At 38.1% G+C, this 14,706-nt stretch overlaps 1 protein-coding gene across 6 annotated transcripts in view; it reads right to left on the bottom strand.

The window, feature by feature from the left end:
* Positions 1 to 14,706, bottom strand: part of LOC117427768 (unconventional myosin-Va-like) — a 67,212-nt gene that overhangs the window by 35,365 nt on the left and 17,141 nt on the right. For all 6 annotated transcript variants that reach the window (XM_058998723.1, XM_058998722.1, XM_058998721.1 and 3 more), the window contains exons 2-7: positions 10,186 to 10,296; positions 8,724 to 8,895; positions 7,693 to 7,837; positions 5,847 to 6,003; positions 1,521 to 1,664; positions 306 to 387 (exon numbers count right to left, since the gene is read on the bottom strand). In XM_058998723.1, the coding sequence (XP_058854706.1) occupies positions 306 to 387; positions 1,521 to 1,664; positions 5,847 to 6,003; positions 7,693 to 7,837; positions 8,724 to 8,895; positions 10,186 to 10,296 (811 nt within the window). The remainder of the gene's footprint in view (positions 1 to 305; positions 388 to 1,520; positions 1,665 to 5,846; positions 6,004 to 7,692; positions 7,838 to 8,723; positions 8,896 to 10,185; positions 10,297 to 14,706) is intronic.

Raw genomic sequence — 14,706 nt, forward strand, 5'->3', positions numbered from 1 at the left:
ACACTATATGATATTGTGATTTAATGCAACATTTTCACAGGTTCAAAAGTCTTTTTCTGATTTAATAAAATATACATCTATATATGTTTGATGATTGGGGTCCATGGGCTTAACAGAGAAGTCTAACATTCCTAACAGGGACCATGCCCTTCCTCAATGACTTTGGACTCGCTGCAGCATTTTGTTTTTTTCTTGACGTCAGCCTTTTCACCTCACTTGTGCGGCAAGCGGTTTCTTGGATAAATGAACGTGAACGTGGCGTTTTCAGCACATTGATCATGAAAAAAAACAAATAACGTGATTACCGAGTTTAAGGACTTTAAGCTCCGGCAATTGTGCAGAGGCACAAAGCTGGTAGAAAATATGGTAATTCCTTTCATCATCTGCCTGTGAAGAGAGCAGATACAGAGACGGACACGTTATAGTGCATGAAGAGATGAGAAGAAGCATTCCAGACACCACTGTGCCTCCCCTGATAAGTTACTGACTCATCCTCTCGTTCTTTAGTGTGTTCAGACGGTTCTGTCAGTTTGATCTGAAACCAAATCCAGTCTACTTCATGACTTATTTTTAAAGATCAAAAAGAGCTGGTGTTGACCTTCCATTCTCCTCACTAGACACTGGACATCTTGTCTAGTTTTTGTTTATTCCAACCATATCCTAAATATACTCTTTAAACCTTAACTGAAGGTCAAAAAACAGCAGTACCAGGGATTAGGTTTGGGCACCACTGTATACTACCGTGTGTAAATATCATATAAAGAAATCTCCCTTTCATCATCATCATCATCATCATTATTATCAGCAGCATTATTATTATTCCATTTACACTGTAATAGTAGATCAGAGGAATAACTCCCTTTATAATTAACATAACATTCTGTTCCATTCTTGTAGATCAACACACTCATGCAGTGCAATCTAATCCATCAAACCCAGCTTCACTGTACTAGCTGGAGTCCTAGCCCTGGCAAGAGACTGCATATCGACATGCCTAGTAAAGTGGAAATGCTCAGTCTACATAAACTCTGGTTTAAAGCATTAGAAGATTCAGAAAAAAAAAAAAACATTGCTGGAATCAAATTACTGGAATTCAGATTTAACTTAACATTTTCATTTCAATTTAAAACACGAGTTTGTGTTTTCTATCCAAATTAAATGTGTCTATTAATCTTCTCAAATGAAAGGTTGGCCAGTCACAGGGGCTCGCCAGATGACTAAAAATGTCTGTCATATGTAGCACAAACTTTTGTATAAACTGGATATCCCAACATGACTGATTCATTGATTAGTCTGTAAAAAGCATATCTGCAATCTATTGTGTAATACAAAGCAAAGACGCGGTTTACAAACTAACCAGTGAATCAGTCATGTTGGGATATGTAGTGTAGTCAGTTTCACCACATGCAAGCTTGCACATCTGGCAGACTGATCTTTTCTCCTCTATGTATTTTTATGTATAGGCAGTTGAGGAGACACACACTGTACCAGCTGTAATGCTGCATCTTCTGCACACGCACCTGAAACACCACTCTTGATTTTTCCAACAGGTAGGTTCTCATGTTGGCTCCAATGATTTGATACTTCTTGTCGAATCCAATCTCAATATACTTACCAAAACGACTGCTATTGTCATTTCTGGTTGTTTTGGCATTTCCTATAGACTAAAAACAAAGATTAAACCAATCAGATTAGAACTAAAAACCATATAAAAGATCTTCTTATTACAATGACATCTCTCTTGTTTAAAGCTTCCAAAATGTTCAGTTTTACACTAAAATAATGTTCTTAGGCGTAGGGTTAACAATGTTCTTCTGTGTGTAGATGTCATTACCTACCAAAATGATCATTTAAAAAGGAGAGTTTGCACAGCCTCAGTGCACAACGCTTCAGGAGTTAAGCTTAGTAAATAATGATCTACTGTAAGCATGAACAACAACAGAGAATCATGCACTATATGATATTAAAAGGTAAAAAAAAAAAAATGCAGAAGCTAAATATGAGGATGCCATTTTTTACCCATATAAAAGCAATGAAAAAAACATTTAAAAAAACTTTAATGAAAAATATATTTATTATGCATTCAACATTCCTTTTTTTGTTTTGTTGCTATTTTCAATATTTCAGGCATTACAGGGTTAAACCGGACTGCTTCTTACAGCAGTAGGAGGTTATAACAATCAATGTGGGGCTCAAGAAGAGCAAAAGATAAGGGAATTTTTCCTTTTTACCCCAAAATGTTTTTGATGACATTTTACTGGAAGCACCTATACAGCCAACACATTAATGTAAGAACCAACCTCTAAGGATCCTTGACGTTTGCTCTATTGACAACAGTAACACAAGGATTAATAATGATGAAGCACAGTCAGCATTATGGAGTTGACCTGTGATCTTTTAGCTTTAGGCTGAAAGATGCAACCACTCTGGGGAAACAATTAGAAACCCCTAGAGAATGTAATTTAAAACACACACATCTATAAATCAGAACCACTGCCTACGTAACAATCCATCAATATGCAAAGTACATTAGAGCAGAATACAGCTTGTTAATAATGGGAGGCCCCCAGTTAAGCAAGACAGTGCTACTTAGCTGAGAAAACAGAACACTGCCGGGAAATTTGCTTAAGACATTTTTAAAATGTATTTGAATATTACAAGATTCAATTTAGGTGATTTGTTAAATTAAGGTTGCGCCAGATCTGTATTTTCCATTGAGATATGTTTCCTCTTCCACCATTTTTCTGTTTCTGTTTTTTCTGCACTTGCATTGCAAAATAATTTGTATTTGTATCGCATACATTTACCTTTGATCTTTAAAAAAAAGACATACTGTACCTGTACTGTGCTGCCTAAAAGTATTGACACCCGCTATTACGGTAATGCCAAATTATTCCTCGGAGTAACATGTTCTGCATTGAATTTGATTAGATGTCTTTTTAACACTGGGGTGGAAACAACAATGTTCTTAGTCCATAGCCCATCCCAGAAGAAGCCATCTTCAACACATACATTGCTGTTATACTGTAAATCCAAAGAGGTCAGACCACATTTTAACAAAGGAGACCCTGAACAGGTGTTAAGACTGAGCAAGACTTCTTTACGAAGTGTATTTTGGTATTGACAGTTATATCCCTTTGATTACATTATGAAGAGAGTTGAATGTTTAAATGGTCTTTAACCTAACAGATATAACTACAAACACATCATTTTTTCAAGCAGAGCCTTCACGTCTGGCTTCAGTCCCAAGATATTTAAAAATGGGCGGGTGTGCAGCTCTACAAAATCAGGAGCAACCTCCAGGGAGATGACACATATAGCAGCTAGACCGGATTGAAGCACAGTCAGAAAAGTGCTTCCCTGTGAAAAGCTGTTGTACTGCAGTCATACACTGAGCACCGGCAGGGCATTCCAGTATTACTGCAATGATACAGTGGGTAAAAAAACAGCAGTGATGGATCAGCCAGCAGTAAAAGCAATACTTCGCTATTCAAAAATAAAAAAAAAACCCTATTAGGCAAAAAGTGATTGCATTTTAGTTTTGACAACCCAACAAAATAAAACCCATGCAAAACAAAGTAAGAACATGAACAAAGCAGCACATCAACAGCTGAAACTCATAGCCAGATCTAACAGAGCCTGAGGTGTGGCTTCCAGGCATTGGGTTGAGGAATCCATTATTAGCTTTCCAGTTTGTTTTTTCTCAAGTCAGCTGCAGTGCAGATGGCAAGAGCAGGCACATGGTATTCACATGTGAATTAAGGATTTGATAAATTAGTTTATTAGGCTGCTCATCTGTGCAGAGGCTTGGCTATAGACAGATATTTCTCTTTATCTAAACCTTTTTAGACATGAAAGCCATTTTGGATACAATGTATTTAGCTGGGGCACAGCAGGTACTTTACTAGTATCCCCTTCACCTCTGGAGATTCTGGGCTTGAATGACTAGATTTGTCCCAGAGGACATCACAGCAGAATCATACAATGTGCTTGAGAGAGAACCAGGACTACAGGTAAATGGAAGTGTGTTCAGGTCAGGACTGAGGTGCTTTCATAGAGATGTCAAGGGAAGCTGACTGAATCCAGTGCAGTTGTGCTTCACCTTTCATGACAGTGTAGCAATTCTGAATAGATCACAAACAAGAATAAGCTTTATATTTGTGTATTGAAGTGTATTGGTTCTTCAGTTCTCCACAGCTGAAGGAAGTATACTTGACAACCTCTATGGAGTCAACGCATGGTGCCAACCAAGGAACATGACCTGCAACAGCTATGGGGCAATTTGCAGAAGTTTTGCCTCTCCCAGCATTAATAGGCAGTGTCATTTCAGATGTGCTTTAACAGGTTTTAGGTATAGTACACTAACTGCAGATCTTTCAAGATCCCGACAGAAAATCTGTAGCCTAATCAATAGATCTGCCACAAAGAGCTACAAGGTAGGCACCAAACACATTATTTATGAGGTGAAGTGGAGGGTGGCGGGGGAGTTGAGAGCCATGCTCACATAATATAACTTCTGCACAGCTCTTTCCCCAGAGTCTGTTAGGGGAATCAGATTAGGTTTAATTATAGACAAGCAGTCTCAGACTGGGTCAACCAGATTAGAAAACCCGGCTAACAAAAGATTCTCTTGGGATCTTAAGTGGCCATTTCCACTCTCTCTAATAAACTACAGTTGAAACAATTATTATTAAAAAAGGGCAAAAATTAAAACAGTACGTGATTACCTATGGTAACATTTTGGACCTTTTGAAGAACAATATTGACATTTTTTTCAGAATTATAATAATTTAGTCATCGTGGAGTAAAAATCACCAAAACATGAAGAGTTTCTAGCCATTTGATTTCGAAAGAAATGCAATTCTGTGTAAAATAGACAACTGAAATGGATGCTGTTACTGATGTAGTGATTTTAAACCACAGGTGAAAATAAACATTTTCTGTCAGGCACCCGCACATACCCCACTCAGCAGATACATTTGAATTCTAAATAACATTAAATCATCAAATGTAAAGTTGGGAACTTGGGTTATAATCAATGATAAACTTTCCCGTCCATTTTATAGAAAACCAACTTTTGCCCTAGAAAGGCAGCTGGTGATGTAACAGCCTTGTTTAGTGACAGGCACAGCAGCTAGACTATCAACCATCTGTGCCCCGGGGAATACGTTTTATCTCCAGGCTGAGGCCCTGCCTTCGGCCTCCCACACAGCAAACCAGACACTGGTATCATGCATGGCAACACAAGAAACCAGTATCTACCATCTTAACAACGATGCACTGAAACAGCACTGGCACTCTGGCTTAATACGAAACGCGAGTGATGAAAACGGGGAGACAGAAAGCAAGCACAACAAAATGTTTTGTCCGCGTTTCCTTTTTTGTTGTAATCCATTAGCTACAAAGGTTATCGTTCTCATTCTCATCTCTTCTCAGTTTCTTTTTTCCTACACTGCACCCTAATTCCACAGAGAATCATAATGTAATGATAATTTTCCGGAGTTGTTTTATGAACTGTAAATGTTTACCTCTCTGTCTATGCGGCACTGTAAGGTCTTTGTGCTAGTCACAGGGGTACAGTAGGCTTGTTATTTCAATCATACAGTCTTGGGGCTTGTGAGACCAAGGAAAGCTACAGATCCCTGGGGGACAACATTAACCAACCCTGGATTGACCTGAACCAACGGCTGCTTTGTGTTGAAGGAGTCTTCTGAATGTATTGGCCAGGTATTCTTGGTTCCTAACACAGCAGCATTCAACGTGGGGAGTATGTGCAGAGCCTGGTGTATACAGCTCTAGGAATGAAATTCAGGAGGGACTTTTTAAAATCAGTGAGGGAGCCTCACCTCCATGATGGGGTTGGATGCCAGAACTTTCTCCTCCACATTGGTCTCGCTGGCTGAACCACTGACTGTAGCAAAGTATCTCATGGCATACTTGGCAGACACAGTCTTCCCAGCACCAGATTCTCCACTCACAATGATAGACTGGTTCCTCTCATCCCTGAAACAGAAATACACAGATGTTTAGGGCATTGCATTATTCTCTAACAGCTATGCTTGTCCAATATATACTATATAAAAAGCAGAAATAAAAAAGATCATAGGGTGCTGATTGTAATCTATGTTTTATTACAGGTTTTATGCATTTACAACAACAAAAATATCCTAATGACCCAAAAGAGTGAATAATTAGGTCTAGCTTTACATTACTTTTGCAATGGTACTGTACCTCTTCATAACATGCAGGGTACAACAAAGGAGATACATCAAATCTACTTATATAATTAGACAATTAAGATAACTGGTCAAACTTAATTTGTAATAAACCAATGTAACAAAGCTTGGAGTATTTACCAGGATCACTGTAAATTAATGCTGTCACCAGTGCATGGCACTATTAACCCATAACAGCAGCATCAACTATCTCCCCCCAGAAGCCCTGCTGTGGAAACTATTAAACACGCCTCTTCATTTCCCGGCAAGGTTGCTGTTTTCTCCTAGAGAAACAGCTATTTTTGGTGCAGCTACAAAGAGCTGATAATGTACCAAGCATCCTTATCTTGGGATACAACGCCTTTCTGAATGACTCACAGAGATGCAATCTATACAGTGCAGCAAGTTGTCCAGAAAACTATTTAAGAGAAACAACAATACAGTTAAACCCTAAACAGCTTCTTACCAAAGGTACTGGACTTTTATGGCTGCTTATTAGCTAGTCCCCACTGCTTTGAGTTATTGACCAAATGCATTAGTCATTCAAACTGCTGAAGTACTTTCATCTTTGATTTTATGTACTTCATCGTCTTGAAATGGTCTTATTGTGAATATAATATAAAAAGATCAGTTGCTGTGCTCTGTAAACAAGCCCTCCACCTGGAAAAGACAATTGAGCTTCTCCAAGTCCCCTAACAAAAACCTGCCTGTTATTTAGCTCCACGGTTCCAGGTGGAGATCGAGTCCCGGTGATAAACCCAAACAATCACAGAGCTTTCTGTGTACCGTCTAGCAATTTACCATAATGGTATCCACCTTTACTTAGCTGGGCTTTAATCTCAATTGGAAACGTTTCACAGGAAGGTCAATAGCTATTAGTTCCCCTGCTAAAGGCGTTCAGGTAAAATGAACACTCACTCCCAACGATTGCTAGCCATCCACTGATCTCTCCGACACACTGTAGTGTACATGCATTAGGGAGGATTTCCTCAAATCAGGATTTACCAAATCTAATTTCTGGACTGAAGGTAATGATACAGGCAACATGGAACAGGGAATTTCAGAATAGGAATTGTAGATAGAATTAAGAACAGAAAAAGCTGGAAATGTATATTATAATATTTTAGAAAAGATTGGAGGATGTGTACTGGTGACCATTAAAATGGAACTAATATATAAAACAAAGTTTATATAGCTGAATTAAACAGCTTAGGGCCATTAAAGTTCAGCTAGATAAAATAGACCAAAGGTTCTATCAAGATGAAGAAGTTAATTTACTCTTAACCACCAGCCTCTGTAGATTCTTCACAGTAACCCCACTCCTCCCCAATCAATACATTCAAGCTAACAACAGGACAGAAAGACATCAAACACATGCAGTCTTGCAGGGATCACACCACAGCACTCTGTGTATAGGACACGTTAAGGAAAGTGTGAATTACATTTTCCTCATTGCACTAGAGAGAGATTTACAAACCTGGCCATTTGTTTATATGACTCCTCGGCCACTGCAAATATATGGGGATCCATATCCCCCATGTTCTGCCCACTGTATGCATTGATGATGTCCGCTCCATAGATGGGGAGCGTCTCATAGGGATTAATGGCCACCAAGACGATACCTGGAAAAAAACAAACATAGTAGACAAAGAATTAATTTGTGGAATTAAGAAATCCAATGTGATTCTGTTGTATTATTAACTCTCAGCAAGTAACTTTGTATTTAGATAACCTAACACATTTTTAAAATGTGTTAGGTTATCTTAACTTAACTTAAAATGGGCACACACAAGACTAGTTTAGCGATTCACTGTTTGAGTGGAGTCAACTTTTCTATAGTGCAAAAGGTGTTTTGAGTGCAGTTATCTAGACCTGTATGCAAGTGTTTATCCATACTGTAAAATGTGTGGTTATAGAAGAAACATTCTCATTGAGAATGACGTCTCGTTGCAACATGTGTCAAATCATTTTAAAGCTTATTTTACTGTATACAGGTTTGCAGTGTTGAGAGTTAATAAATATTAATGCTCATGAAAAAAGAACACAGCAGACAGCTGCAAAAAAAGCCCTGGAAGGGCTAGTAGTTTGCCGTAATAATTTGACAAAAACAAATATATATATATATTAAAAGTGTGTGTACATTTCTCTCAAAATATATGCAATAACAGTCTTAAGTTAATAACAAGAAGCAACAGGCAGAAACAGAATAAGAATTTGGTATCTGCAGTTTTGGAGCTGAACAGCCTTCAGGCTGCAGAGTTCATGACAAACAGTAATGATTAAAGAACTGGAAAAAGCAAGCGCCCCTCAAAGCTATTCCGAACAAGCCACGGCAACCTCGTCCAAGAAATGAACAGGGCAAAACAGCAGAAATCTCACAAGATACACAGCAGACAATGTCATTTTCCTTCACTTAGATCATCTTTAATTAAGATGGAATATTAAGGCAAAACTTTAAAATAAATCAAATAAGAGGATGCATTACAAAAGTGACATCATCATGCTTACCACAGTAGGTGTAGATAAGCTTAGAATCCATGAAGCGCACTTTGAGGTTATGCAGGATTGCAGGCTCATGGAGGTAACTGAGGGCAGTGAGGTCATTTTCACCAACAAGGATGTCAGGGTTACGTAGATGGGGCAAGTTTTTGGTTTTGGGGTCCAATTTGTGTTCCACATCCTGTTGAGTAGAAAAAGAAAAATGTGAATTAAGATTTTTAAAACCAACAAAACACTAGTGTATCTACAGTTAGCAGGGAGTATGCTTGTTTCTCATTTTCTATCCAGTAGAGCTATAAACCTGCAATGCAATAGCCTCACTGCCTCCTGAGGTCCACACATAGACTGATACTGTATAAACAAGCAATATGTTTTAAACACCCCATGCTCATGTAAGAGTTAGGTATGAGGTCTTTCTCCTTTTAACCCTGGAATGTCTTACCACATGACAATCAATGTTCTGTCAGTGAATCAATTCTGTCTGGCACGCTCTACGTTGTGAGCGTGAGTGTTTTTCTAATTTTCCTTCTGAAATCGTTCTGCTCTTAATCCCATAATGTTTGTCTCTTTGACTGAGCAAACCTTTGCCAAAACAATAGGGCAGTGCCCCTTCACTGGTCCAATGGGATCTCTGAACCCTATATCTCCAGAATTAAATACCCTGGGTAAATATATCTAGTTCAGTTATATAAAACATTGGAATATTTTATTAAAACACAAATACAGTAAGAATAAGTGTGAAATAGACAATATAAGCTGGTGCAATATTCATAACTACTGTATACCTATATTACTTCCAGCTTTATTGTGAATGTGGCGAGCTGGCAGCAGCGATGCAGCATTCTTTGTGTTCTGTGTTAGTTTAAGTGCTGTTTTTCATTCACTGTCACTGTGGCGTGGTGTTCATTGTCTAAGACTATAATACAAGGACCATATCAGTACTTGCTAGCACAGAGGCTCACGGCACCACCTTAATACACTCAGCTTTCAACCCTGAGTTCATTGTCTGAATATAATCCAGAACCTAACCATGAGAACAGCATGAGACTTAGAGATCACAAAGCGAAGTCACCCAAATATCACCGATTTGGAAATTAATAGCTAATTGCCAGTATTTGTTTTCATCACACTGCATTATATTTCATAAAGCATGCATTATTTTTTTTTCTAGTTCAGCTTATTTCACATCCATATTAGGTTAGCAGCAGCCTTTGATGAGATCTCTGAAGTAAAATGTACTTTATAAAAGCTCCTTTGGGTAAGGAATGCAGAAAGGTTACATCCTGAGGACCCTGAGCAAACCAAGTCACACTGCTCACAGCATGTTTTCAATTCTCACAAGACTCCCAGCCAACCCCCCTTTCCAATGACCGCATGCACAGACAGGCCCAGAGAAGCTCAGATTTGCACCAAGACTCCCAGATCCAGTCTGCCTCCTCCCAGACCCCTCATTCTAGGGTGTCATTCTTACAGTGCCATCATCCAGTCTGAGCTGAAGCAATGCATCTCCTTGCTTGTAGTCTTTGAGAAGTTCAGCCGACTTCCAGACTTCTTCTGCATCAGGGATCCATACCCGGGCATGCTGAAAGAAAGAAAGAAAGAAAGAAAGAAAAGAAAGAGCCAATTAAAAGAGCTATACAGTGGGTTCAGTTAGACTGAAGTAAGATGGTTGATTAGAAAGGCTACACAGTGGGTTCAGTTAGACTGGAGTAAGATGGTTCACAGATATGGCTTTATGGCATGAGTAAACAGGTTTCATGGTTACTGAAATAATGTGAGATTTTAGGAAACCAGGTATGTTTCCGGTCTTGTAGTTGACCACTCTTCTCACAATATTGACAGCTTTATAAGACACTGAAATTCTACAGTATTGGAATACTGTAGTGTTTCAGCCTGTTGGCATCTCCCACTTTACAGACACAATCCATTTTGTCCATTACAGACTAATTTTGTTTGTGTTTTACATACTGTAGGGTAGGAGGCTGTGTGGTCCAGTGGTTAAAGAACGGGCTTGTAACCAGGAGGTCCCCGGTTCAAATCCCACCTCAGCCACTGACTCATTGTGTGACCCTGAGCAAGTCACTTAACCTCCTTGTGCTCCGTCTTTCGGGTGAGACGTAATTGTAAGTGACTCTGCAGCTGATGCAGTTCACACACCCTAGTCTCTGTAAGTCGCCTTGGATAAAGGCGTTTGCTAAATAACATATAATATAATAATAATAATTTTCATATCAGTCATATACAGTACCACCAGTATTCAATCACATGTGTGCCAGTTAATTCAACTAATTATTCAGTTACAGTATATCCTTTAGTAATGATGTGAATTTACGAGCACAGTAATTTAGAGCCGCATAGAAATTGGCAGGTCAATAAGGCTGGGGCTAAAGGCTTATCTGGAACAATACCATGTATTATATCACAGCTGGTTTTCATGCACACAATGAGGCTCAGGCACTTCAGAAGTATTACTAACCATTTGTCATTGGTGAAGTAATCAGCATCAACGCTCCAGGGAGCAGTAGCTTTAATATCTCAAGGAAGCTACACTGAGAGTACTTCCTAGTGTATCTACTGTAAGGAACTGCAGCAGGAAACCACAGAGGTAGCTTTAACATTCATTAATAAAATACATCAACTACTTTATCACAGTGAACTGTAGCCTTAATTCTGGGATAGAAAAAAGACTTTCACAAATTACTTGAGCACTGCATATAAGTAAATAGAGTCGCTACAGACGGGTTTATCTGTTGCTAGTCTATTGCATTTTACCAATGGATAGTTCCTAAATAAAGCCTACATTTGATGTACATAAATACGTCACCTTACATGTCAGAATATCAGGTCAAAAAGTGAAGTGATTTAGTTATTTTATTTTCTAACATGTGCTGCATCAAGAGGAGTACAGAATGGTGTGTATTTTATTCCCATCATTCTGCTTTCTTATATAAATACAGGTATTATTTCCAGGTATAGATCCAATATAGCTAAATGTTTAGATCCTCTACTGTTATTACTGTATTAATCATGTAAACACGACAAACTGATTTCACAGAACATCAAGACAAACCAAAACGAACGAAAACTCTGCTACATGGCAAGGTTATTTTTGCTATTTTTAGTTCAATGGATCAGCTGATATTGAGACACATTGATTTATGGTAACATTTCCATCACATGTCTGAGGGACTCACTGCAGCATTAACACAGACAAGGCTGACACTAACTGGTACAGTAAAGTTGTGTCCTTCCTAATGGGTCGTTCCCTGTTGCGTCGTAGGACAGAGGTGACCAACATTTCAAACATTGCTAAGATTTACAGGAAAAAGAAAATGGTAGTTCTTGTCAAATACTGAACTGGACTGTCAACATAGTGAGAATGTAATAAAACAAAGTCCCATTGAAATTTGTTTCAGTATAAAACTGAACAGAAATGCAGGACACAGACTGCAGATTTAAACTCTTGTAGAATTCACTGTGAAATTTCATATCCAGGAAACTATCAATTTGGCATTCTCGGTGGTCCTTTCTTATCCCTTAAATAAATCCTCCTTGTAACTCAATCATTGTCATCATTGTGCATATGAGTCGATGGAAGTTCTAACCTGTAAATCAATGTACATGTAGTCAGCCAAGTCTCTCACAGTTCTTAACACGCACCGTGTATGAACAAGGTTGAAATCGAGTTGTGTACATTTTTAGCTTTTGCAAGTCTTGGCGATTGAAACCATTTAAACAATTCTTGCAGCACATTCTTCCCAGCCCCCAAGCTCACAGTGGATTTAGCATCCAGTCAGAAAACAAGAGATTAGAACTGCTATTCATTGTATTACTTAAGACTCTTTGATGTTTACGTCACTTTGAAGTTCTGAGTTTTATGATGTTTAATTTAATGATGTTTCTTTTTTTAAGACAGGGATGGAACTAATACTTCTATTGCATAGCAGTTTCACCAAGTCCAGGTTTTACTACGAGCTTGATTAGCCACAGTTTATATTCAACAAGCTCTGGTGTGTACTTAGTAAAACCAGAATCTTTCTGAGCTCTAGCTGGGCACATTGCACTATTGACTCACTGTGCTCACACACTGAAGTATGAAATCAGTCTTAAATACAATTTGGTTTTCATGAATTTTTATAATTATTATTATTATTATTATTTTTATTTTTTAAGCATTCTTAAATAGCCAGGATTCCTACTATACTTATTAGGTTTGAAAATAAAAAGCCTTGAAGACAGCAGCTACTGTGGCAAACATTTTAAAATCAGAGTACAGACACACAGCAAGCCAGTCAATTTCTCTCTCTCTTGGATTTTTGGGTAGACAATTACTCTTTCAATGTAATTACTGGCAGGAGAAATGTCACAAACCCTCTTGCCCTATAATTAAAACCCTTGATTTGCCTCTAAAAACATTTGCTTGACAAAGGAACGATGTTGTTAGGGGGTTATGATCGAAGCAGCAGAATAAAACACCTGGGGTGTCTATTTTAATGATCTAAACAGCAGTGGATCTAGCCATCATTTAACTGGGTATTAATCCTATTGAGATTAAAATCTGTTTTTCAAGGGAGACCTGGTCAAAAAGGTGGCACAGTAATACAAAAAACACACACCCATCCAAATGAGCACAACCAATACAAACAAGTTAACCAAATTACAAGTAACAATTTAGTGACATAGATGGCATTTTTTTGTTTGAACTCCTTTAAAAGGTAGACAGTACATTTAGTTCTTCCAGAAGTTTATTCCAAGACCATGGAGCTTGAAAAGTGAATGCCTTTTTTTGTAAATTCCGTACAAACCCTAGGAACTGAAAAACCAGGAGTGATTTATTGGCTTAACGTTACCTCATGCAAAAAAAAAAAAAAAAACAACCTGTGACAAGCTTTCATTTGCAGGACTATACCAGACACTGCTGGCATCAGACATTCAGAAACTATCTGCCCAGTGTTGTGGATTATAAATCATACCGTTAATACTCAGGCTTTGTGCTGCTTTTACTGCTCTGGAACAGAGGGCGGTACAAGTCCAAATATCACACCAATTAAACCAACAAACAGTGAGAAGCAGATTTGTGCCCAAGCACCTGCAGGCCCACTTGTACCACTAGGTGTTGTTGCTTGGCAACAGTGTTTGAAAAAGAGAAAGACGAAATCGAAAACCAGAACACAACTGTCAAATCCTTTAGACTCAGTAAAGCATTGTATACTATGTATAGTAATATTAATGAATTCTCTAGTGTACAAGTGCAAATACAAATAAAATAATACATTTATTTTTTTATAAAACTTACTTGTAGGCTCAATTGGGAAGGCATAATATACACATATATTTGTATCATTCAAAATGTTAAATCTAAAATGTATGCATTTCGTATTATAGAAGTATTTGGTTTCATGGTTTAAACACAGTTTAAATGACCTGCCACATCAGCTGATTGTGTAGGCATGTTTTGTTTTGAAAGAGCAGCCATGGTGCAGCTAAGGCATGTAAAGACAGAGGAAATAGATGCCTTGTGCACAGTAGACTGCATACCCAAGCGGGGTGGTGTTTTTTACAGACTTCTTTCAAGCAGTCGGAAGGAACAAAATGCTTCTTCAATCTTAACTTTTGAACTAGCACTTTTGAACATTCAATAAGAATCTGTTTTATAACCCCAAGCTCACTTAAGAAAAAACAATTTAGCCTCCCAGTACAGCACAGTGGTAAAGCACCGTAGCACATATCACTATACAGTATATAGAGGTCTACTGTTTGCATCTTGAGGTCTTTCTACTTATCAAATACATGGGAGTTTAAATAAACACTCTACAATCTGAGTTGATTTTAATTGAAAGCTGTTAATTCCCCATGCGGATTGCTTACACACTAAGAACATTTACACTCATAATAAGCTTACAAACTATTTAAAACTATTATTATAGGCTGCTGAAGATGGTGTGACACATCAAAACCTTTACCATGCATTATTCTCAATATCTCTACAATT

Source organism: Acipenser ruthenus, chromosome 24 (genome assembly GCF_902713425.1).
Source record: "Acipenser ruthenus chromosome 24, fAciRut3.2 maternal haplotype, whole genome shotgun sequence".
Taxonomy (NCBI): Eukaryota; Metazoa; Chordata; class Actinopteri; order Acipenseriformes; family Acipenseridae; genus Acipenser; species Acipenser ruthenus.